General features: G+C 45.3%; 1 protein-coding gene across 3 annotated transcripts in view; it reads right to left on the reverse strand.

Moving 5' to 3' along the window:
* Window positions 1-25,792, reverse strand: part of LOC139563516 (A-kinase anchor protein 6-like) — a 258,152-nt gene that overhangs the window by 144,569 nt on the left and 87,791 nt on the right. For all 3 annotated transcript variants that reach the window (XR_011672571.1, XM_071382233.1, XM_071382234.1), the window contains exons 6-7: window positions 17,867-17,957; window positions 16,313-16,488 (exon numbers count right to left, since the gene is read on the reverse strand). Coding sequence is in view for 2 of the 3 variants with exons in the window: in XM_071382233.1 (XP_071238334.1) it covers window positions 16,313-16,488; window positions 17,867-17,957 (267 nt within the window). In the remaining variant the exon portion in view is untranslated. The remainder of the gene's footprint in view (window positions 1-16,312; window positions 16,489-17,866; window positions 17,958-25,792) is intronic.

Here is a 25,792-nt window from a genome sequence, read left to right on the forward strand (position 1 = left end):
TACATTTAGAGTGCCTTTGCATGCTAATAGTGCCAGCCAGACCTGGAAACGCATTAACTATTTCTTATGTGGATCTCTGATTATTTGCATTTCTCATTTAAAAGACAGACACTTTATAGAGATATAAATGGATGTTATTTAAGGGTCTTAAGAGTTGTATTGAGTTGTAGCTGTATTTCTGTATTTTGAAAGTCCTATATCTTGAAAACGTGATTGCTGACATGTTAAACATTTTGGGACTATATCAACAATTCACTAACTCACCAAGGCACTATAATCTATAATATAAAGTAAAAAGAGTAATACCTAATGGTAACGCTACTGCATCACCCAACACAAATTCAGTCATGAAGCCGGGTAAACCCAGAATCTCGGCTCATCAACATGGGGCAGAAGGGGCTAGGCAGCAGTCTGCCCAGACTGAAAAATCTCCCCAGACCTGTCCCTGTCCTGTTTTTGAGTGCCACACTTCCTTTCATAAAATGTTCACCATGCAGCAATAACCTGGGGTCAGTTATAACCGTGCTGTACCTTGATATACCTAAGACCCGCTCCATATGCAGCATAGTGGTGTGGCATTCTTGGAATCCAAGAATGGCGTAGCAGTCGGATGTGTCTTTGTCTTGTCTTGTCCCGTGTAAATAGTATTCGTATTTTTCGTATACATTTCGTATTTATTTTAATTTCACTTTCCATCTAGGAACTGAATATACATTCCTACATTCCGCCTCACCCAATGTGGTACGGACCTGCTATTTTTTATATACTTTTGAACCGTAACCCCAATCAGAAGCTAGCCAGATAACTAGCTACTAGCTAGTAGTCAGTTAGCCACTGCTGCGGTCTTCGCCCTTAACTCGGACACAGCCAGCTTCAATACCGGGCAGATACCTGCCAGTCTGCAAGCGCGATATCAACCCAGAGCATATAGGACTGCTTTTTCTCTACCACATCACCGGATTCCTGACGCAAGCTCTGGACAATTACACCGTATTATCACAGCTAGCTAGCTGCAACCGAGTGGCTACTACTGGCTAACACCTCTGTCCCGAAGCAAGCACCAGTTAGCCTTGAGCTAGCCTCGAGCTAGGCCCATCTGCCGGCTAGCTGCAGCGCGATATCAACCCAGAGCACATAGGACTGCTTTTTCTCTACCACATCACCGGATTCCTGACGCAAGCTCTGGACAATTACACCGTATCATCACAGCTAGCTAGCTGCAACCGAGTGGCTACTACTGGCTAACACCTCTGTCCCGAAGCAAGCACCAGTTAGCCTTGAGCTAGCCTCGAGCTAGGCCCATCTGCCGGCTAGCTGCAAGCGCGATATCAACCCAGAGCATATAGGACTGCTTTTTCTCTACCACATCACCGGATTCCTGACGCAAGCTCTGGACAATTACACCGTATCATCACAGCTAGCTAGCTGCAACCGAGTGGCTACTACTGGCTAACACCTCTGTCCCGAAGCAAGCACCAGTTAGCCTTGAGCTAGCCTCGAGCTAGGCCCATCTGCCGGCTAGCTGAAGAGCTAGTGCCACTGCCACTGCCACGAAGCTAGCACCAGTTAGCAAACACTATTCTAGAATTCACAACCTCTCTTTCGCCATCGCCATCTGGCTTGGATTCTCTGTCGACACAACCACGTCTGAGCAGACCCCCTCCGTCTGAGCAGACCACCCCCCGGGCTACTAACTTTACACGCCGCGTGCTAGCTTAGTGGAGGCCTCCTCTGCTCCATCTACGGCTGCCCCCTGGACACTATGATCACTTGGCTACATAGCTGATGCATGCTTGACTGTCCATTAATTCACGGTACTCCATTCTGTTTATTTGTGTCTTATCTGTCGGCTCTGTGCTTTAACTCAGGATCTGTGTGTAGTTAATCCGACCCTCTCTGCCTAGTCATCGCCATTTTTTACCTGTTGTTGCTGTGTCAGACTAGCACCCTGTTATTGCTGCTGTTATCTTACCTGTTGTTTTAGCTAGCTCTCCCAATCAAGACCTGCAATCACTTTATGCCTTATTGTATGTCTCTCTCAAATATCAATATGCCTTGCATACTGTTGTTCAGGCTAGTTTTCATTGTCATTGTTTTGGTTTGCAATGGACCCTGTAGTTCCACTCTCCGTACCTCTGATACCCCCTTTGTCCCACCCCCCACACATGCGGTGACCTCACCCATTGAGACCAGCATGTCCAGAGATACAACCTCTCTTATCATCACCCAGTGCCTGGGCTTGCCTCCGCTGTACCCGCGCCCCTCCATACCCCTGTCTGCACATTATGCCCAGAATCTATTCTACCACGCCCATAAATCTGCTCCTTTTATTCTTTGTCCCCAACGCTCTAGGCGACCAGTTTTGATAGCCTTTAGCCGCACCCTCATCCTACTACTCCTCTGTTCCTCGGGTGATGTGGAGGTAAACCCAGGCCCTGCATGTCCCCAGTCACCCTCATTTGTTGACTTCTGCGACCGAAAAAGCCTTGGCCTCATGCATGTCAACATCAGAAGCCTCCTCCCTAAGTTTGCCTTACTCACCGCTTTAGCACACTCTGCCAATCCTGATGTCCTTGCCGTGTCCGAATCCTGGCTTAGGAAGACCACCAAAAATTCTGAGATTTCCATACCCAACTATAACACTTTCCGTCAAGATAGAACTGCCAAAGGGGGAGGAGTTGCAATCTACTGCAGAGATAGCCTGCAAAGTTCTGTCATACTTTCCAGGTCTATGCCCAAACAGTTCGAACTTCTAATTTTAAAAATTAATCTCTCCAGAAATAAGTCTCTCACTGTTGCCGCCTGCTACCGACCCCCCTCAGCTCCCAGCTGTGCCCTGGACACCATCTGTGAATTGATCGCTCCCCATCTAGCTTCAGAGTTTGTTCTGTTAGGTGACCTAAACTGGGATATGCTTAACACCCCGGCAGTCCTACAATCCAAGCTTGATGCCCTCAATCTCACACAAATCATCAAGGAACCCACCAGGTACAACCCTAAATCCGTAAACATGGGCACCCTAATAGACATTATCCTGACCAACCTGCCCTCCAAATACACCTCTGCTGTCTTCAATCAAGATCTCAGCGATCACTGCCTCATTGCCTGTATCCGCCACGGGTCCGCGGTCAAACGACCACCCCTCATCACTGTCAAACGCTCCCTAAAACACTTCTGCGAGCAGGCCTTTCTAATCGACCTGGCCCGGGTACCCTGGAAGGATATTGACCTCATCCCGTCAGTTGAGGATGCCTGGTCATTCTTTAAATGTTACTTCCTCACCATATTAGACAAGCATGCTCCGTTCAAAAAATGCAGAACCAAGAACAGATATAGCCCTTGGTTCACTCCAGACCTGACTGCCCTCGACCAGCACAAAAACATCCTGTGGCGAACTGCAATAGCATCGAAGAGCCCCCGCGATATGCAACTGTTCAGGGAAGTCAGGAACCAATACACGCAGTCAGTCAGGAAAGCAAAGGCCAGCTTTTTCAAGCAGAAATTCGCATCCTGTAGCTCTAACTCCAAAAAGTTCTGGGATACTGTAAAGTCCATGGAGAACAAGAGCACCTCCTCCCAGCTGCCCACTGCACTGAGGCTAGGTAACACGGTCACCACCGATAAATCCGTGATAATCGAAGACTTCAACAAGCATTTCTCAATGGCTGGCCATGCCTTCTTCCTGGCGACTCCAACCTTGGCCAACAGCCCCGCCCCCCCCGCTGCTACTCGCCCAAGCCTCCCCAGCTTCTCCTTTACCCAAATCCAGATAGCAGATGTTCTGAAAGAGCTGGAAAACCTGGACCCATACAAATCAGCTGGGCTTGACAATCTGGACCCCCTATTTCTGAAACTGTCCGCCGCCATTGTCGCACCCCCTATTACCAGCCTGTTCAACCTCTCCTTTGTATCATCTGAGATCCCCAAGGATTGGAAAGCTGCCGCGGTCATCCCCCTCTTCAAAGGGGGAGACACCCTGGACCCAAACTGTTACAGACCTATATCCATCCTGCCCTGCCTATCTAAGGTCTTCGAAAGCCAAGTCAACAAACAGATCACTGACCATCTCGAATCCCACCGTACCTTCTCCGCTGTGCAATCCGGTTTCCGAGCCGGTCACGGATGCACCTCAGCCACGCTCAAGGTACTAAACGACATCATAACCGCCATCGATAAAAGACATTACTGTGCAGCCGTCTTCATCGACCTGGCCAAGGCTTTCGACTCTGTCAATCACCATATTCTTATCGGCAGACTCAGTAGCCTCGGTTTTTCTAATGACTGCCTTGCCTGGTTCACCAACTACTTTGCAGACAGAGTTCAGTGTGTCAAATCGGAGGGCATGTTGTCCGGTCCTCTGGCAGTCTCTATGGGGGTACCACAGGGTTCAATTCTCGGGCCGACTCATTTCTCTGTATACATCAATGATGTTGCTCTTGCTGCGGGCGATTCCCTGATCCACCTCTACGCAGACGACACCATTCTATATACTTCCGGCCCTTCCTTGGACACTGTGCTATCTAACCTCCAAACGAGCTTCAATGCCATACAACACTCCTTCCGTGGCCTCCAACTGCTCTTAAACGCTAGTAAAACCAAATGCATGCTTTTCAACCGTTCGCTGCCTGCACCCGCACGCCCGACTAGCATCACCACCCTGGACGGTTCCGACCTAGAATATGTGGACATCTATAAGTACCTAGGTGTCTGGCTAGACTGCAAACTCTCCTTCCAGACTCATATCAAACATCTCCAATCCAAAATCAAATCAAGAATCGGCTTTCTATTCCGCAACAAAGCCTCCTTCACTCACGCCGCCAAACTTACCCTAGTAAAACTGACTATCCTGCCGATCCTCGACTTCGGCGATGTCATCTACAAAATAGCTTCCAACACTCTACTCAGCAAACTGGATGCAGTTTATCACAGTGCCATTCGTTTTGTTACTAAAGCACCTTATACGACCCACCACTGCGACCTGTATGCCCTAGTCGGCTGGCCCTCGCTACATGTTCGTCGTCTGACCCACTGGCTCCAGGTCATCTACAAGGCTATGCTAGGTAAAGTGCCGCCTTATCTCAGTTCACTGGTCACGATGGCTACACCCACCCGCAGCACGCGCTCCAGCAGGTGTATCTCACTGATCATCCCTAAAGCTAAAACCTCATTTGGACGCCTTTCCTTCCAGTTCTCTGCTTCCTGCGACTGGAACGAATTGCAAAAATCTCTGAAGTTGGAGACTTTTATCTCCCTCAACAACTTTAAAAATCTGCTATCCGAGCAGCTAACCGATCGCTGCAGCTGTACATAGTCCATCTGTAAACTACCCACCCAATTTACCTACCTCACCCCCCATACTGCTTTTATTTATTTACTTTTCTGCTCTTTTGCACACCAGTACCAATATCTCTTCTTGCACATGATCATCTGATGATTTATCACTCCAGTGTTAATCTGCTAAATTGTAATTATTCGATTTATTGCCTACCTCATGCCTTTTGCACACATTGTATATAGATTCTCTTTTTTTTCTACCATGTTATTGACTTGTTTATTGTTTACTCCATGTGTAACTCTGTGTTGTCTGTTCACACTGCTATGCTTTATCTTGGCCAGGTCGCAGTTGCAAATGAGAACTTGTTCTCAACTAGCCTACCTGGTTAAATAAAGGTGAAATAAAAAAAATAAAAAAATAAAAAAATATCTCTGGTGTGGCATAGCACTTGTTAACATACTGTATTTCCAGTGAACAGAATGGTTGATGATGATGACGGCAACGGTGGTCCATCACCCCCTCCGGTCTCTCTACCTCTCCCCTGTCTCCCCCCCTTTCCTTGCCCCTGTCCCCCACTCATCCTGCTCCTCCCTCCCACTCTTCCCCGACGTCTCTCCCCCACTGCACTGCAGTCAGCAGGGCCGGCTGGGTGAAATGTGGACCCTGGGGCAGACAAGCTGTCTGGGAGCAGCAGCAGATAAGGCCCTGCTGCTTTTACATACATACACACACAGGCAGCCAGGCCAGCATTAGTATATGCCACTGACACCTGGCAGGGCACAGATGACCTGAATAATCCCACTCTGAGGACCTAGATATTGTACCACTGGGGGCAATGGAGGAAGCGGTGAGTAGGATACCCACCACCTACTCTGATGAAGCTATAATGTGATGTGGTGGAGGCATGGTAATGGTAACGTCGCCCAAATATCCCCAGAGTGCAGGGTGTCATTTGGTCACTGACTTGGGGCTGTTTCGTTAACTGGATTTGTGTCCCCCGTGCCCAAACGAACAAGGTCTAATCTGAAGGGATCACTGGCAGAGTGATGGGGTTACTGAGAGGAAGGAAGGGCCCATCCACACCTGCTTCTAGAGAGATATGGTGCGTTCCAACTCTGGGCACAGACAGACAGACTGACTGACAGATATACGGACTGGCGGACGGATTAACGGACTGACGGACACAAGATCTAAAGCATGCTACTTTTGACAAATAACACACATCACCAACGTTTCCGTAGATGTCAATGATGTTAGCTAACAATTATGCTGCAATTTCACAAATGTATTTCCACGTTGAAACTGTTCAAATTGCAGAATATTTTGTCTCAGAGAGAGAATCACCAGCTAGCTTATCAACATGAATGACAACCGTAAATGGAGAGAGAATTGACGATGGAGCTGTGGCTGTGCCTGTGCTGTGGCTGTGCTGTGGCTGTGCCATGTATAGCATGAACATTGGAGCATGATGAGGAGGTGAAAGGAGAATCACGGGGGATGAGAGCAAGGGACATTAAAATGCTTTCTCCTTTACATAAACTATGTGTGTGTGTGTGTGCGTGTGGGTGTATGTGTGTGCTTAGGCACGTATGCGTTGGAACGTGTTTGTGGGCGTGCGTGCGAGTCCATGCATGCATGTTTGTTTGTGTGTGTGGTCAACACCTGTCAGTTCTGCCATCCACAGAGGCTGTGAGTGAGAGAGTCAGAGGCACAGAGACAGAGCCTACTGCTGCAATCCCTGTGATATGACAGACAGACAGCTCCTGAATATTACACTGTTATGTACTGCTGGCCAAACCACCAGGGCTCAGGGAGGGACGCATCACATACCACCGCCACTAAAGAGTACAGCTGCATCCCAAATGGCACCCTATTCCCTTTATAGGGCACTACTTTTGACCAGGGCCCATAGGGCTCTGGTCAAAAGTAGTGCACTATAGGGAGCCATTTGAGACAAAGCCTAGGTGACTTAGAACATAGCTTTAACTTGATTCCACAATAATATATAACCCATGTTAACATCACAGAGGCAATCTGAACACACACTGAACACACACTGAAGTTCCCTTGTAAGAGTAATCTCTCTCCTCTTATCTGATATTCACATGTACTGTATTTACATGAATCGCGTACAGAATAGGCTATGTTCTTCCATAACTCTGTGTAAAGCTTTGGAACATAACATGGGGAGTGTGTGTATTGGTTGGATTCCCTGAGTTGTGCATTCTTCTGGTGGCTGGCAATGGAAAATAACCCTACAACAATATAGCCGGAATTCCCAAGTATACAAATGTAACTTTCTTAGTTACCATGAACACCAAAGGTTCTGGGGTGCATCCCAAATGGCAGCCTACTCCCTACAGTACAGTGCATTCGGAAACTTTTACAGACCCCTTCTCTTTTTCCAAATGTTGTTATTCTAAACTTGATTAAATAAATGTTTTTCCTAATCAATCTACGCACAAAATACGCCATAATGATGAAGCGAAAACAGGTTTTTAGAAATGTTTGCAAATTTATGAAAAAAACAGAAATACCTTATTTACATAACTTTTCAGACCCTTTGCTATGAGACTCAAAATTGAGCTCAGTTGCATCCTGTTTCCATTGATCATAATTGAGATGTTTCTATAACTTGATTGGAGTCCACCTGTGGTAAATCCAATTGATTGGACATGATTTGGAACGGCACACACCTGTCTATATAAGGTCCCACAGTTGACAGTGCATGTCAGAGCAAAAACCAAGCCATGAGGTCGAAGGAATCGTCCGTTGAGCTCCGAGACAGGATTGTGTCGAGGCACAGATCTGGAGAAGGGTACCAAAACATTTCTGCAGCATCGAAGGTCCCCAAGAACAGTGGCCTCCATCATTCTTAACCCTTGTGTAGTCTTAACATTCTGTATACTCCCCATGTCCTAAGGGTCAAATATGACTCGCCTTCACTACCCCTAAAATAAAGCAGCTTAATTGTTTTTTAAACTCCAAATCTATTTTGCATGAAGAAACAACCTGTCATTCATCATAAACTTTGTGAATATCTGGGTTTTCCCTCTTCACAATGCAGAAAGACTGCATTTAATCAGTGGACACCACTCGTTTTTATTACAACACACCTGTCATAATTGTTTTCTTTACTAGAGGTTTATTATTATTATTGCTAAAGTTACCGCATAAATGTAAAAAAAAATTGTGCAGAAATGTGTGTGTGCAGAAAACTAGTTTTGAATGCATTTTATTGAAGGGAAACAATAACAGTCTTGAACTTTTTTGGCAACATAGTGATATATTCTTATATACTGTACAATGAGGAATTCAACTACAAAATGCTAGTCTTCTCCCATTTTTTTATTAACCATTGCACCCACTGACAAGGTGTATAAACAACAACAATAAGAATAAAATAAGATATTAGATACAAAATGAAAACGTGAAGAACATAAATCAATCAACTCTAATTAGCACATGTAGGACAGTATGCAAGTGTGTGTGCACAGACTTTGCAGATGTATTTCTCACGTGTGCAGCACATAATATTTGTTTTACAGTCCTTCTTTGGGGGGCAGAATTGGTATCTCCTCCTCTTGCTTGCCCCAGCTGCAGCCTCAGGTGGATCTGGGCAAGATTCAGCCCCCTGAACAGCTTTCACAAGCTCTGCAGAGGTGGGGTTACAAGTGCCTTTACCAGCTGCTCCAGGAACACCCTCCTCTTGTTCCGCTTATCAGGCATCCAGGTAGGGTTGATTTTGTTCCATATCACAAAAGCATTGTATGATGACACATCAATGATGTTATGGAAGATGACCAGGGGCCAGCGGGCTGTCATCCTCCTGCAGCTGTAAGTTCCAATCACCTTGTCCAGGTTGTCCATGCCTCCTTTGTTGTGGATGTAGTCCAGGATGATGGCTGGCTTCCTGTCCTCACGATCCCTGATCTCAGCCGTTTTGTGCAGTGTGCTCAGGATGACCTCATTCTTGTTCCTCTTTGGGAGGTAAGAAACTAGAGTGATGTTGGGGGTGAAGGCAAACTTTGATGAGCAGGCATCTCTCCCCCTTGTTGCGAGGAGTGCAGGGGGGAGCTCAGGCTTGTTCTTTCTAACTGTGCCAACCATGGTGATCTTCCTCTTCAGGAGCTGCTGGCTGAGTTCATAAGAGGTGAAGTAATTGTCACATGTGGCATTGTGCCCCCTCAGTCCATCTGTCACTTAAAGCACAACCCGCATCCCTTGCTTCTTCTCTGCGCCTCCACTGGTCGGCTTCCCTGTGGAGACTTGCATCTTCCAAGCGTAGCTGGAATGTGCATCACAGGCCACCCATATTTTGATGCCATACTTTGCTGGCTTGCTGGGCATATACTGCCGGAAAGGACAAAAGAGATTACTATCAGTAATTAGCATCAGTGTCACAGAAAACAATCAGTGAAAATCACTTACAATACAGATATGAAAATAAAAATGTACCTCTGAATGGAACCAGTTGCTCATCCACTGTGACTTCAGGCCCAGGGCTGTAGAGGTATGGCAGACGCTCCACCCACTTCTCCCAGACCTCTTTTATGGCCGGCAGTTTGTCTCTCACATGTCTTGCAGGTCTTGACTCACGGTTATCAAATCGTAGCATTCTTGAGAGAGTGTGAAAGACTTTCAGTGGCATCGTGGCACGGAAAATCGCCCTTCCACTCTCTGCATCCCAGAGAGTACATGTAACCTCGCCTCAGGACCTATACACATCCACTAAGATTCACAGCTCTATGTAGGCATACAGGTCAATCTCATCCATCCTTTTCCAGTTGTCTCCATATTAATGGAAACCCTCCAAATTTGTCCTCTCCAGGATGATTTTTTCGATGGCTGGTTTGATAAACATGTAGAATGTTGAGGCAATGTCCTGGGCATGGGCAACTGCATGTCTTGTGGGCATCCTTATCCTGCCCTGGCTGTCAAATGTCTTTGTGTGTGTGTGTGTGTGTGTGTGTGTGTGTGTGTGTGTGTGTGTGTGTGTGTGTGTGTGTGTGTGTGTGTGTGTGTGTGTGTGTGTGTGTGTGTGCGCGTGCGCGTGCGCGTGCGCGTGCGCGCGTGCGTGTGCGTGTGTGTGTGTGTGTAAATTATTTTATAACTGCCGGGTCAAAAATTACCCCAAGACAATCTTTGTACCCTGGTGGTGTACCTGAGTTCATGGAAATATGAACAAAGGCAATGATTCACTTTTTCTAATGTTGGGGTCACTAGGAAGAGTCATAAAAATTTCAAGTCGAAAAAATATATTTTACGGGGTTTTCTCTGCTGTTAAACAGAGTGGAGAGTCATTTTTTACCTATTAATAAAATCTAACTGCTAATAGCTCAGGCCCTGAAGCAAGGATATGCATATTCTTGGTACAGTCACAGCTGTTGAAAGGAGAGGACCAAGGTGCAGCGTGGTGAGCGTACATTTTATATTATTTAATAAAAATGACGCCGAACAAAACAATAAACACTACAAAAACAAACCGTGAAGCTAAAGGCTATGTGCCCTAAACAAAGTCAACTTCCCACAAAGACAGGTGGAAAAAAGGGCTACCTAAGTATGGTTCTCAATCAGAGACAACGATAGACGATAGACTTTTTAAAAAAGTTTGTGGAAATGTGAAAGGAATGTTGGAGAATATAACACAATAGATCTGGTAAAAGGTAATACAAAGAAAACCGTTCTTCTCTATTTTTTTGTACCATCATCTTTGAAATGCAAGAGAAAGGCCATAATGTATTGTTCCAGCCCAGGTGCAATTTAGATTTTGGCCACTAGATGGAAGCAGTATATTTGCAAAGTTTTAGACTGATCCAATGAACCATGGTGTTACTGTTCAACATTTTGTATCAAGAATGCCCAAATGTGCCTAATTTGTTTATTAATAACTTTTCATGTTCAAAGTTGTGCACTCCTCAAACAATAGCATGGTATTATTTCACTGTAATAGCTACTGTAAATTGGACAGTGCAGTTAGAATAACAAGAATTTAAGCTTTCTGCCAATATCAGATATGTCCATGTCCTGGGACATTTTCTTGTTACTTACAACCTCATGCTAATCACATTAGCCTACTTTAGCTCAACCGTCCCGTCCACGGGACACCGATCCCGAAGTTAAGACAACACAAGGGTGAAATGGGAGAAGTTTGGAACCACCAAGACTCTTCCTAGAGCTGGCCACCTGGCCAAATTGAGCATTCAGGGGGAGAAGGGCCTTGGTCAGGGAGGTGACCAAAAACCCGATGGTCACTCTGACGGAGCTCTAGAGTTCCTCTGTGTAGATTAGAGAATCTTCCAGAAGGACAACCATCTCTGTAGCACTCCACCAATCAGGCCTTTATGGTAGAGTGGCCAGACAGAAGCCACTCCTCGGTAAAAGGCATATCACAGTCCGTTTGGAGTTTGCCAAAAGGCACCTAAAGGACTCTCAGACCATGAGAAACAAGATTCTCTGGTCTGATGAAACCAAGAATGAATTCTTTGGCCTAAATGCCAAGCATCACTTCTGGAGGAAACCTGGCACCTTCCCTACGGTGAAGCATGGTGGTGGCAGCATCATGCTGTGGGGATGTTTTTCAGCAGCAGGGACTGGAGACTAGTCAGGTTTGAAGCAAAGATGAATGGAGCAAAGTACAGATAGATCCTTGATGAAAACCTGATCCAGAGCACTCAGGACCTCAGACTGAGGTGAAGGTTCAACTTCCAACAGGACAACGACCCTAAGCACACAGCCAAGACAATGCAGGAGTGGCTTCGGGACAAGTCTCTGAATGTCCTTGAGTGGCCCAGCCAGAGCCCAGACTTGAACCCGATCGAACATCTCTGGAGAGACCTGAAAATAGCTGTGCAGCAACGCTCCCCATCCGACCTGACAGAGCTTGAGAGGATCTGCAGAGAAGAATGGGAGAAACTCCCCAGATACAGGTGTGCCAAAGAAGACCAAGAAGACAGTGAATGTCCCTGAGTGGCTGAGTTACAGGTTTGACTTAAATCTACTCGAAAATCTATGGCAAGAGCTGAAAATGGTTGTAGAAGAATTTTGAAAAGAATAATGGGCAAATGCTCCACAATCCAGTTGTGGAAAACTCTTAGAGACTTACCCAGAAAGACACCCAGATGTAATCGCTGCCAAAGGTGCTTCTACAAAGTATTTACTTAGGGGTGTGAATGCTTATGTATATAAGATACTGTATTACTTTATTACATTTTCAATAAATGTGCAAAGAAAAAAAAGAACACATGTTTTCACTTTGTCAATATAAGCTATTGTACGTAGATAGTGAGGAAAAATATACAGTTAATCCATTTTGAATTCAGGCTGTAAAACAACAAATTGTGGAATAACTCAAGGGGTATGAATACTTTAAGTGCCTATAAATTGCCAAATGAAGTAACAGGGTTGACTAACAGAGTTGATGATTTCTTCTTAAATCAGCCATAAATCCCCTTGTGACACGAGGAATGGAAGCTTGTTGTGTGCAACAGGGAGAGGCAATTGAATGCAAGCTTCACAAAAATACATTTTCTTTAAAAATAAATTCAAGCCTTTCTATCTATGGGTAACAGTGGTGTTAATACTTGACCCACTCAGTTTTCCACCACAAAACACCAGAAAATGGTCAAAAAAGAGTAGAACCAGCTCACCTGCCTTTACACTATGATTTGATTATTAGATGTTCAATGTTTCTGAAAATAATATTTTTAAAGGAATAGTTTCACCATATTAAAAGGAGAGTTCAGTTCACGTAACAGGGTTGACCTTAAAATTAGGGAAAGGCGTGAATGAATCCCTTATCACATAAATAAATAACTTTGTCAATGCAAAACATAAATAGGGCTTTACAATGATGGTAAAACTTGAAGAAATGTTGCGTTTAAGTGGGTTCAAATATTTCTAAAAGTGACACAATGTTGATGGAGGGACATGTCAAAATGCTGAGTTTTTGTCACTTTAGCAAGCTTTTTTTCACATAAAAAATCTGATGTATTGAATTCTCCATGTGGTCTATATTAAAGGGCATTTCATTTAATATAACAGGCTTTTAAAATTCAATATTGGTGCATAATTTCTACTTAAAATATCAAAACGGATGGGGCCTCCCGAGTGGCACAGCAGTCTAAGGCCCTGCATCGCAGTGCTAGAGGTGTCACTACAGACCCGGGTTCAATCCCAGGCTGTGTCACAACCGGCCGTGATCGGGAGTCCCATAGGGTGGCGCTCAATTGGCCCAGCATCGTCCGGGTTAGGGGAGGGTTTGGCCGGGGGGGCTTTACTTGGCGCATCATGCTCTAGTGACTCCTTGTGGGGGACCAGGCGCCTGCAGGCTGACTTCGGTCGTCAGTTGAACGGTGTTTCCTCTGACACATTGCTGCGGCTGGCTTCCGGGTAAAGTGAGCAGGTGGTAAGAAGTGCGGTTTGGCAGGTCATGTTTTGGAGGATGCATGACTCGACCTTCACCTCCCGAGCCCGTTGCAGCGATGAGACAAGATTGAAATTGGGAAGAAAAAGGGGTAATATACACACAAAAAATATAGATCTATCAAATGGATGCAAAAGGCATTATTTTCGTGGAAAGACCCCATTATTTGCTAGGGGATTTTGAAAAGCAGCTTGTTATTGAGACTGAAGCATCTCTGTCTGATCTTCCCCAACAGTTGAATTAGAGGGGAATAAGACAAGGTTCCCTCAGGATTAACATTTGCCCAGCATCTAGCCATGTTCAAAATGTTCAAAACTTTATGGTCCCATGGAAAATGATTCAGACTCGGGAACATCAACACGGAGAGACAACGGCAGGAGCATATGCTCTCCTCAATAACAACAAACCGTTACGGGCGCCAGGAGAGACGCACCTTGCTTTATACACACCTTAATGGGGGCAACGTTTGTGTCTAGTGGCATGTTGCATTGCTCTTACATCTGGCATTTTTACACGCCGTAAATGAATGACCTCAAAGAGCACCTGTTAATGTATGGGACACTGGAAATAAATGTTGTCGTTGTTCTAAATCATAACAATGTTGATATTGGTTTTCACAATGAATTCCCAACATATAAAGCTGAAGTATATGGGCTATATTAGGTATACAAGCTCACCGTTATAACAAGCTAACATCTCTGCAGCACACACACATTAAAAACATTCAAATAACCTTGGACGAACCTCCTACGTTGACATAACGCCTGATGGATGAACAACAAACACAACCTGGACCAGACCTGGGACTTATCATCCCATGGTTTGGATGACATCAACCCCGTCATCCATCCCTCAGATCAGAAGATGACACCTCTTATCGTTCCCCCGTCAACATCGTCCTATCAAATTTACCCAACCCCGTGCCCCCTCGTCAGAGAGTCAGGACGGGTCTAAATACTCAGTGCTGAGAGGAGATTTGTAGCTCCTTCCCTGACCTTACCCCCACCACAATGGCCACCCTCTAATTAGGCAATGCATCTGAACTTCATTAACAGCTATGAGATAATGAATCACTGGCTCGTCTCTGTGTTAATTCGCTGCAACCAAGCAGCTAATGGATGTCAGAGCTGACTGATCACACTGATTGTGGTGATTTCTAATTGCAACAAAACAATTTAAAAGCAGCAGGATTATTTATGTTGTCGCCTACAACGTGAAAAGAGGGATGCGAGGAGATGCGTGGGGAGGAGAGGAAAGGAAAAGGGATTGAGTTTCTAGTTTGGTTCAGATGAAACAGAAGAGATTATGGTCAGAAGAAGGAAGAGCGAGGTGCGGCGCTGTGAAGATTGTGCCTCCACATTGCACGGCCCCCTGGGAAATCCTGCCGAGCTGTGCTGATGATCTGACACGGCTGCTCATATCCTTTTGATGCACAAACACAAAAACTTTTGTCTCTCTCTGCCTGGGTCTCTCTGGGTAAGTGGAAAGGATGCCTCCATCCACCAAAGTCAGATCGGAGTGTAAATTACTAAATCACAATTGGCAATTAAACAATGAGCAATCGTAACCTAGAATGACAATGCCGGTAATTACACATTAAATGCAAAGAACAAAGTGGGTTTCAAACATTTTGAGCTACAAATAATTGTGTGTGAGTATTTTGTCTGTTCCTGTGTGTGTGTGTGTGTGTGTGTGTGTGTGTGTGTGTGTGTGTGTGTGTGTGTGTGTGTGTGTGTGTGTGTGTGTGTGTGTGTGTGTGTGTGTGTGTGTGTGTGTGTGTGTGTGTGTGTGTGTGTGTGTGTGTGCATTTTGTCTTCTCAAATTATTCATGCAGCCACCACCATTGCTTTAGAATTTATTTATGAAATGTGTAATATTCACATCATGCACATCTACGTGTGTCCCCCTTCACCCCCAGTAACTTCTAACTGGGAAGCTTTACTTCAGCTGTTTCTTATGCTAATAGCACCGACCCCTTCCCATCTCCCCCTTCTGTTTGTTTATTTTGCTGAGCGTGCACTGGATAGCCCCGGGCGAGAGGGAGAGGAAAGGAGACGGAGAGGAGAGGGAGAGCGGATGGACTTCAGTCAATGGCAGGAGGACAGGCACGCAGGCCGGCAGGAGGACAGGCACGCGGGCCGGCAGGAGGACAGGCACGCGGGCCGGCAGTAGGACAGGCACGCGGGCCGGCAGGAGGACAGGCACAGGCGAGCGGGCAGGAGGACAGGCACGCGGGCCGGCAGGAGGACAGGCACGCGGGCCGGCAGGAGGACAGGCACAGGCGAGCGGGCAGGAGGACAGGCACGCGGGCCGGCAGGAGGACAGGCACGCGGGCCGGCAGGAGGACAGGCACAGGCGAGCGGGCAGGAGGACAGGCACGCGGGCCGGCAGGAGGACAGGCACGCGGGCCGGCAGGAGGACAGGCGCGCGGGCCGGCAGGAGGACAGGCACGCGGGCCGGCAGGAGGACAGGCACAGGCGAGCGGGCAGGAGGACAGGCACGCGGGCCGGCAGGAGGACAGGCACGCGGGCCGGCAGGAGGACAGGCACAGGCGAGCGGGCGGTGGGATATGGGGGATATGAGGAATTGTAGTCTGTGTGGCTACAGTTTACCTTTGGGCTGGCCAGCGGGCCAGTGGTCTCTGCCTCCTGAGAGGCCTCGGCCTCAGTGGCCAGGATGTGGGCTTTGATGGCGTCCAGAGTCCGCAGCATCCAGCCGTGCTGGCGGCGGATCTGCCTCTGGAGTTGCTGCCACTGGTGTACGACCATCTGGAGCATGTCCCTCAGGCCTGGAATGATAGACAATAGAGAGAGAGAGAGAAAGAGTCTGTGGATTAGCCACTACCTTTGAACTTACTTTCATTCTGACCCACCCATCCTCCTATAACCCTTCATTCACTGATGTACTGGTATTTATCATTTTATTATGCTAAACTCTTTTATCCTTTATCATTATCATCATTATTTTTTATTATTATTATATACCTTGTTTATTAGTCTTTTAAATGTGAGTGAGGTAATTGCTCTTTATTTGATATGATCATGAATTCTTCAGTGGCCCACTCTTTAACCTGAACACAGATGCCTATGTGATCTGCCATACAGTATGCCAACTAATGTACAGTATATGAACACACCAGTATGTGTACTGCATGTGATGAGTAGCTGGTTTAGAGTTAAACCCCTCCCACAACACACTGCGTCCATCTGCAGAACCATCACAGTGTTACTCCAGCCCTGTCTGTCTCTCTACCAGCAGGACACTGTCCCAGCAGCCATGATTCACCCAAATCCTGTTTGAACAAAGTGATCAAATCAAGATGAATGAGCCAAGGCAGAATGTGACCCTGTAATGCACGCACGCACACACACTATCTATCTAGTGACTGGCTGCTCAACAATGTCACACACAGCTCATACCTGTGGAATGATCATGAGTGATCTGCAGAGTTGCTAGGAAACCAGGTATTAGTGTCTGCAGTGCAGGAAGTAAGGGGAGAGATTTGCTGGCTGGTTGACTGGCTGGCTGGATGGATGGATGCTTTAGGTGAATAATCGGCCCAGCTGAGGGGAGAACGTCTGGAAGATGGCCTCTAACTCAGGCCCTGCTGTTTCTAATTCCACCTATCTTCATAAACACAGCGCCTCCCTCAATCGCGCCCTCTCTTTTTCTATCGCTCTTACTCCCTCGTCATGACCCTGGCCGTGACCCCACAAAATATGAAAAAAAACACATTTCCAATTCACACGTGTATTATACAAACTTGTACATATGTGAAGTAGGACAAATCAAATATAAGCGGCCACAAAATGATTATTATTATTATTATATACAGCGCCTCCCTCCCTCACTTTTTCTCTCTCCTACTCGCTCGCTTCAAATACACAGCGCTGCACTCCCTCTCCTCTTTCCACCTCTCTGGCTCTCCTCTCTATCTTTCCTCGACCCAGTCACAAGCACCAATCACTCCCAGCCTGTCCGAACTCACTCACACAATCTACTGCAGATAGAATGCCATTGTTAATGTATGTTGAAAAACGCTGTTTCTTTCCCTCCTTCCCCTTGCTTGAGAAGCGGTTACTTTAAGATGTATACATTCTGAAGGTCAGTATGTTAATATAAACATTAATAATAAATGAGAGGGTTGTGAGCAGTGAGAGCCGTACCGTGGGAGAGGATGATTTCCAGCAGCTGCCTGCCTTCCTCCACTACACAGTCTTTCAGGGAGCAGTGACTGTCCACGTTCAACTTGAAACTCTGCAACACAGACACAAAACATATTAACACAGTCTTTCAGGGAGCAGTGACTGTCCACGTTCAACTTGAAACTTTACAACACAGACACAAAACATATTAACACAGTCTTTCAGGGAGCAGTGACTGTCCACGTTCAACTTGAAGCTCTGGGAAAATAAATAAACATAAATATGGGTTGTATTTACATTGGTGTTTGTTCTTCACTGGTTGCCCTTTTCTTGTGGCAACAGGTCACAAATATGGCTGCTGTGATTGCACACTGTGGTATTTCACCCAATAGATATGGGAGTTTATCAAAATTGGATTCGTTTTTTTTCTAAATCTTTGTGGGTCTGTGTAATCTGAGGGATGTGTCTCTAATATGGCCATACATTTGGTTAGGAAGTGAAGCTCAGTTTCCACCTAATTTTGTGGGCAGTGTGCAAGTAGCCTGTCTTCTCGAGAGCCAGGTCTGCCTACGTCGACCTTACTCAATAGCAAGGCTATGCTCGCTGACTCCGTACATAGTCAAAGCTTTCCTTCATATTGGTTCTGTCACAGTGGTCAGGTATTCTGCCACTGTGTACTCTCTGTTTAGGGCCAAATAGCATTCTAGTTTGCTCTATTTTTTGTTGATTGTTTCCAATGTGTCAAGTAATGATCTTTTTATTTTCTTATGATTTGGTTGGGTCTCTCTCTCTCTGAACATCACACCAAAAAAAAGTCTCAGTCCCCACATCATACAAACATCTGACACAACCTCCAAGCACCCTTCATAATTCCTCAAGCTGTGCTATACTCTACTTATTACATCGAATCACATTACATCCCTCTCCTCTTCCCTCTACAGTATCTTTACCATCTATCCTGAAATATTGGGACAGAAAAGATCTGTATCTGTAAAAAACAATCCAACATACAGAACACACAGAAATACAACATACAGAACACACAGAAATACAACATACAGAACACACAGAAATATAACATACAGAACACACAGAAATACAACATACAGAACACACAGAAATACAACATACAGAACACACAGAAATACAACATACAGAACACACAGAAATACAACATATGCTACTGAGTTGTTTTATTTAAAGGGATGATTCACACACCCACCCTTGGGGATCATATGTAGGAAGCCCTATGTAGGAAGCCCTGTCTCCCACCTGCTTTGTGGGATATTGTTTGTGTTAGTGTGTTTGGGCACTACGACTTCACGTTCTTTGTAAGTGTTGTAAGTTTTGTTTCTAGTTTCACTTTGTATTAAAAAAGATGTGGAACTCAATGCACGCTGCGCCTTGGTCCGCTCATTTTGAAGAACGTGACAAAAGGGATCTATCATCCACCCATCCCCTAACTCGTCAACATGTGTGTAATATTCCCCCAAGCCCCCATATTACTATGATGTCTCTATTCCACTCTTGTTATTCTCTTGAAAAATTCCCCAAACATTCCTTTTTCTACCCCCTCCCCGTTTTTTCTCTCTCCCCCATCCCGTCTTTCTGTGGTTGCAGAGCCAAGTGCTGTCATGGTGCTAAGTGTAATCAAAGTGGAGAAAGAGAGATGGAGAGAGGGAGAGGAGAGAGAGAGATGGAGAGATATATATACAGTGGGGAGAACAAGTATTTGATACACTGCCGATTTTGCAGGTTTTCCTACTTACAAAGCATGTAGAGGTCTGTCATTTTTATCATAGGTACACTTCAACTGTGAGAGACGGAATCTAAAACAAAAATCCAGAAAATCACATTGTATGATTTTTAAATAATTAATTTGCATTTTATTGCATGACATAAGTATTTGATCACCTACCAACCAGTAAGAATTCCGGCTCTCACAGACCTGTTAGTTTTTCTTTAAGAAGCCCTCCTGTTCTCCACTCATTACCTGTATTAACTGCACCTGTTTGAACTCGTTACCTGTATAAAAGACACCTGTCCACACACTCAATCAAACAGATTCCAACCTCTCCACAATAGCCAAGACCAGAGAGCTGTGTAAGGACATCAGGGATAAAATTGTAGACCTGCACAAGGCTGGGATGGGCTACAGGACAATAGGCAAGCAGCTTGGTGAGAAGGAAACAACTGTTGGCGCAATTATTAGAAAATGGAAGAAGTTCAAGATGACGGTCAATCACCCTCGGTCTGGGGCTCCATGCAAGATTTCACCTCGTGGGGCATCAATGATCATGAGGAAGGTGAGGGATCAGCCCAGAACTACACGGCAGGACCTGGTCAATGACCTGAAGAGAGCTGGGACCACAGTCTCAAAGAAAACCATTAGTAACACACTACGCCGTCATGGATTAAAATCCTGCAGCGCACGCAAGGTCCCCCTGCTTAAGCCAGTGCATGTCCAGGCCTGTCTGAAGTTTGCCAATGACCATCTGGATGATCCAGAGGAGGAATGGGAGAAGGTCATGTGGTCTGATGAGACAAAAATAGAGCTTTTTGGTCTAACTCCACTCGCCGTGTTTGGAGGAAGAAGAAGTATGAGTACAACCCCAAGAACACCATCCCAACCGTGAAGCATGGAGGTGGAAACATCATTCTTTGGGGATGCTTTTCTGCAAAGGGGACAGGACGACTGCACCGTATTGAGGGGAGGATGGATGGGGCCATGTATCGCGAGATCTTGGCCAACAACCTCCTTCCCTCAGTAAGAGCATTGAAGATGGGTCGTGGCTGGGTCTTCCAGCATGACAACGACACGAAGCACACAGCCATGGCAACTAAGGAGTGGCTCCGTAAGAAGCATCTCAAGGTCCTGGAGTGGCCTAGCCAGTCTCCAGACCTGAACCCAATAGAAAATCTTTGGAGGGAGCTGAAAGTCCGTATTGCCCAGCGACAGCCCCGAAACCTGAAGGATCTGGAGAAGATCTGTAGGGAGGAGTGGGCCAAAATCCCTGCTGCAGTGTGTGCAAACCTAGTCAAGAACTACAGGAAACGTATGATCTCTGTAATTGCAAACAAAGGTTTCTGTACCAAATATTAAGTTCTGCTTTTCTGATGTATCAAATACTTATGTCATGCAATAAAATGCAAATTAATGACTTAAAAATCATACAATGTGATTTTCTGGATTTTTGTTTTAGATTCCGTCTCTCATAGTTGAAGTGTACCTATGATAAAAATTACAGACCTCTACATGCTTTGAAAGTAGGAAAACCTGCAAAATCGGCAGTGTATCAAATACTTGTTCTCCCCACTGTATATACAGTACCAGTCAAAAGTTTGGACACACCTACTACTCATTCCAGGGTTTTTCTTTGTTTTTACTATTTTCTACATTGTAGAATAATAGTGAAGATGTCAAAACTATGAAATAACATATATGGAATCATGTAGTAACCAACCAAAAAAAAGTGTTAAACAAATCAAAATATATTTTATATTTGAGATTCTTCAAAGTATCTCTAAACCAGCTTCATGCGGTAATCACCTGGAACTCATTTCAATTAACAGGTGTACCTTGTTAAAAGTTCTTAATGAGTTTGAGCCTATCAGTTTTGTGACAAAGTAGGGGTGGTATACAGAATATAGCACTATTTGGTAAAAGACCAAGTCCATATTATGGCAAGAACAGCTCAAATAAGTAAAGAGAAACGACAGTCAATAATTACTTTAAAACATGAACGTCAGTCAATATGGGACATTTCAAGAACTTTGAAAGTTTCTTCAAGTGCATTCGCAAAAACCATCAAGCACTGCCAGAGCCCTGCAAAATGACCTCCAGCAGGCCACAAATGTGCATGTGTCTGCTCAAACGGTCAGAAACAGACTCCATGAGGGTGGTATGAGGGCCCGAAGTCCACAGGTGGGGGTTGTGCTTACAGCCCAACACCGTGCAGGACGTTTGGCATTTGCCAGAGAACACCAATATTGGCAAATTCGCCACTGGCGCCCTGTGCTCTTCACAGATGAAAGCAGGTTCACACTGAGCACATGAGCACATGTGACAGACGTGACAGAGTCTGGAGACGCCGTGGAGAACGTTCTGCTGCCTGCACCATCCTCCAGCATGACCGGTTTGGCGGTGGGTCAGTCATGGTGTGGGGTGGCATTTCTTTGTGGGGCCGCACTGCCCTCCATGTGCTCGCCAGAGGTAGCCTGACTGCCATTAGGTACCGAGATGAGATCCTCAGAGCCCTTGTGAGACCATATGCTGACACATGCACATTTGTGGCCTGCTGGAGGTCATTTTGCAGGGCTCTGGTAGTGCTCCTCCTTGCACAAAGGCGGAGGTAGCGGTCCTGCTGCTGGGTTGTTGCCCTCCTACGGCCTCCTCCACGTCTCCTGATGTACTGGCCTGTCTCCTGGTAGCGCCTCCATGCTCTGGACACTACGCTGACAGACACAGCAAACCTTCTTGCCACAGCTCGCATTGATGTGCCATCCTGGATGAGCTGCACTACCTGAGCCACTTGTGTGGGTTGTAGACTCCGTCTCATGCTACCACTAGAGTGAGAGCACCGCCAGCATTCAAAAGTGACCAAAACATCAGCCAGGAAGCATAGGAACTGAGAAGTGGTCTGTGGTCACCACCTGCAGAATCATTCCTTTATTGGGGGTGTCTTGCTAATTGCCTATAATTTCCACCTTTTGTCTATTCCATTTGCACAACAGCACGTGAAATTTATTGTCAATCAGTGTTGCTTCCTAAGTGGACAGTTTGATTTCACAGAAGTGTGATTGACTTGGATTTACATTGTGTTGTTTAAGTGTTCCCTTTATTTTTTTGAGCAGTGTATATAAAAAAAGAGTGAGTGAACTGGGACCTGGAGGAGGAGGATGGGATATGCTGTTGAAGATGTTATGAGTGGTTGGGGGGTGGAGGGTGAATAAAGAGGGGGTGCTGAGGAATCCCAGGGGAGTGATGCAGTGAGGTGCTTGGAGTCATCTTCACCTTATATTGTCATCTCCTTAGATCTCGGGCCGGCCTGTTGCTGGCGATTAGGGCCCGGTCTGATCTGACCAGCGTGCTGAAGGTGTGCCACAACAACACAGCATTGGCTAAATGCTTCTGACGGCCTGCCGCCGAGAGAGCAAGTAGAGGAGCACTGAACGAGGACCGGCTCTACTTCACTGGGAAGAATGGATGAAGGGGAATGGGACACCTAGCTCACTAAGTAACTAGAAGATGCCTTCGGTGACTCACTCTAAAGCTGATCCAGGAACAGCAGAGCAGCCAAAATTGAGTTGTTCACACTCATAGCAAGGCTCCGTCTGAAATGGTACCCTATTCCTTATATAGTTTGCCCTATCCGCTATATAGTGCACTACTTTTGAAAGTAAGCCTATCCCAAACCATTCAGAGTTAATGGCTAACCTTAAGATTTTGGACTTATTGCCTAAACTTAACCCTAACCTTAATCTGGAGTTAATGGCTATACTTAACCCTAACCTTAAAAATCTGGAGTGAATGGCTAAACTTAACCCTAACCTTAAAAATCTGGAGTTAATGCCTAAACTTAACCCTAACCTTAAAAATCTGGAGTTAATGGCTAAATTTAACCCTAACCTTAAAAATCTGGAGTTAATGGCTAAACTTAACCCTAACATTAAAAATCTGGAGTTAATGGCTAAATGTAACCCTAACCTTAAAAATCTGGAGTTAATGCCTAAACTTAACCCTAACCTTAATCTGGAGTTAATGGCTATACTTAACCCTAACCTTAAAAATCTGGAGTTAATGGCTAAACTTAACCCTAATATTAAAAATCTGGAGTTAATGGCTAAATTTAACCCTAATCTTAAAAAATCTGGAGTTAATGGCTAAACTTAACCCTAACATTAAAAATCTGGAGTTAATGGCTAAACTTAACCCTAACATTAAAAATCTGGAGTTAATGGCTAAACTTAACCCTAACTTTAAAAATCTGGAGTTAATGGCAAAATTTAACCCTAACCTTAAAAATCTGGAGTTAATGCCTAAACTTAACCCTAACCTTAAAAATCTGGAGTTAATGGCTAAACTTAACCCTAACATTAAAAATCTGGAGTTAATGGCTAAACTTAACCCTAACATTAAAAATCTGGAGTTAATGGCTAAACTTAACCCTAACATTAAAAATCTGGAGTTAATGGCTAAACTTAACCCTAACATTAAAAATCTGGAGTTAATGGCTAAACTTAACCTTAAACACTTTGAAATGTGGCGTTTGAGAAACGCTGGAGATCCCTTCCATCTCCACTGAATGAGGTAAATCTGATTTCAGTTTTTTTGCACCTTACATGTGGAATAATCTCCAAAACGCTCTAAAATTGGAGTTGGTGCCTGTCAGGCAATTCAGACAGCTGATTAAGAATGTGTTTGTTTTATAGGATTGTGTTTCGCTTTCGTGTATTGATGTGTATAGTGTATATTGATGTATATTGATGTTTGATACAGGGCTCATCTATAAAAGAGACCTTGGTCTCAGCATGACTCCCGATCAAAATAAAGGCTATTATTTAAAAAATGGTGCACTAATTCAAAAGTAGTGCATCATATAGGGAATAAGGTGCCATTTGGGACGCCAACAGAGAGTTCAGCAGCAGGGAGAGAAAAGGACTGCAAGGCTCCGGGTGGATTAAACTGGGGGCAGGAGGGTTGTCACCAATTTCCCACCTCTAGATGTGCAACAGCAGGGATAGGCAACTAGATTCATTCACGGGTCGTTTTTTGGGGGAGCCGGAAAATAATTATTATAATTTGTATACTTCAAACTGACCACAACTAAGCTCAAAAAGAGATTGTATTTGAAAAGAACTATAATTTTATACCTTCATTACATTGATACACGATCATGTCTCTTTTTTCCGTGGGAATACTTGGGAACAGATTTCCTAAATTAAACTCATTTTATGCTTAACTGATTTTACAGTCTTTTTAAAAACATTTCTAAAAACTTTGGGGCCAAAATGCAGCTCCAAATCCAGGAGCTGCATACTGTAGCACAGGTTGTGATGGAATTAAAGAGGCGCCACAGGGTGGAGGTGAGCTGGGAGGTAGGAAGGCTAAGGTAGGAAAAGTATTGGCTCACTCAAGCCAGAGAGGGAGATACCTGGCTACTGTCATAATAATAACAGACTAAAAAGTGACCTGCAAGGCATTTTATCTCCAATTCTATTAGATCTTTTTTGTGTTGGCATTACCATATTTCTGAGTAGCGCATCGTATAACTAAATGGGATGACATTGAGATCTGACATTGAAATACCGATTTAAAGGCAGCCGGCTGCAATTGTATTTCATTTAATCAGTAGGGCCTTTGCAATAATGATTATCCAATAGCACTTTTTACATAAAAGTAGTGCTTGAGAGAAAGGGAGGAAGGGAGAGAGAGAGAGAGAGAGAGAGAGAGAGAGAGAGAGAGAGAGAGAGAGAGAGAGAGAGAGAGAGAGAGAGAAGGGGGCTGTATCTACCTTCCTGTGTATTCTGTCTGTCTATTAAGGGGTTTGACACCCACTGGCTAGTGCCCCCCCACCCCACCCCACCCACCCCTCTCTCTCTAACTATGGGCCTCTTGTCCTGACTGTTCATTTGCCACCATTGCAGAGTGGTCTCGTTAATGTGATTTAAAGAGCTGGATCGGCCATCAAGCTCAATCAATAGCCATTTCATTTCGCGCCATCTCTCAATGCCTTATAAAGAGGCGCCTGCTCGGCCGGGCTCACAGACATCTCGTTACCGCTCTCACAGGGGCACCGGAAAGAAGCGCAGCTCGCCGCCTCGCTAAGCTAGACTCATTCAACCTCCCTCCACCCCCAATGCTACGTGCCAGCTGCAGCCCAAGACCAAACATTGAATTGGGAGCAGCTCCCCTCCACTCCCATCCCCTGGAGCAGGGGGTGACTG

This window comes from Salvelinus alpinus, chromosome 34, assembly GCF_045679555.1.
Source record: "Salvelinus alpinus chromosome 34, SLU_Salpinus.1, whole genome shotgun sequence".
NCBI lineage: Eukaryota > Metazoa > Chordata > Actinopteri > Salmoniformes > Salmonidae > Salvelinus > Salvelinus alpinus.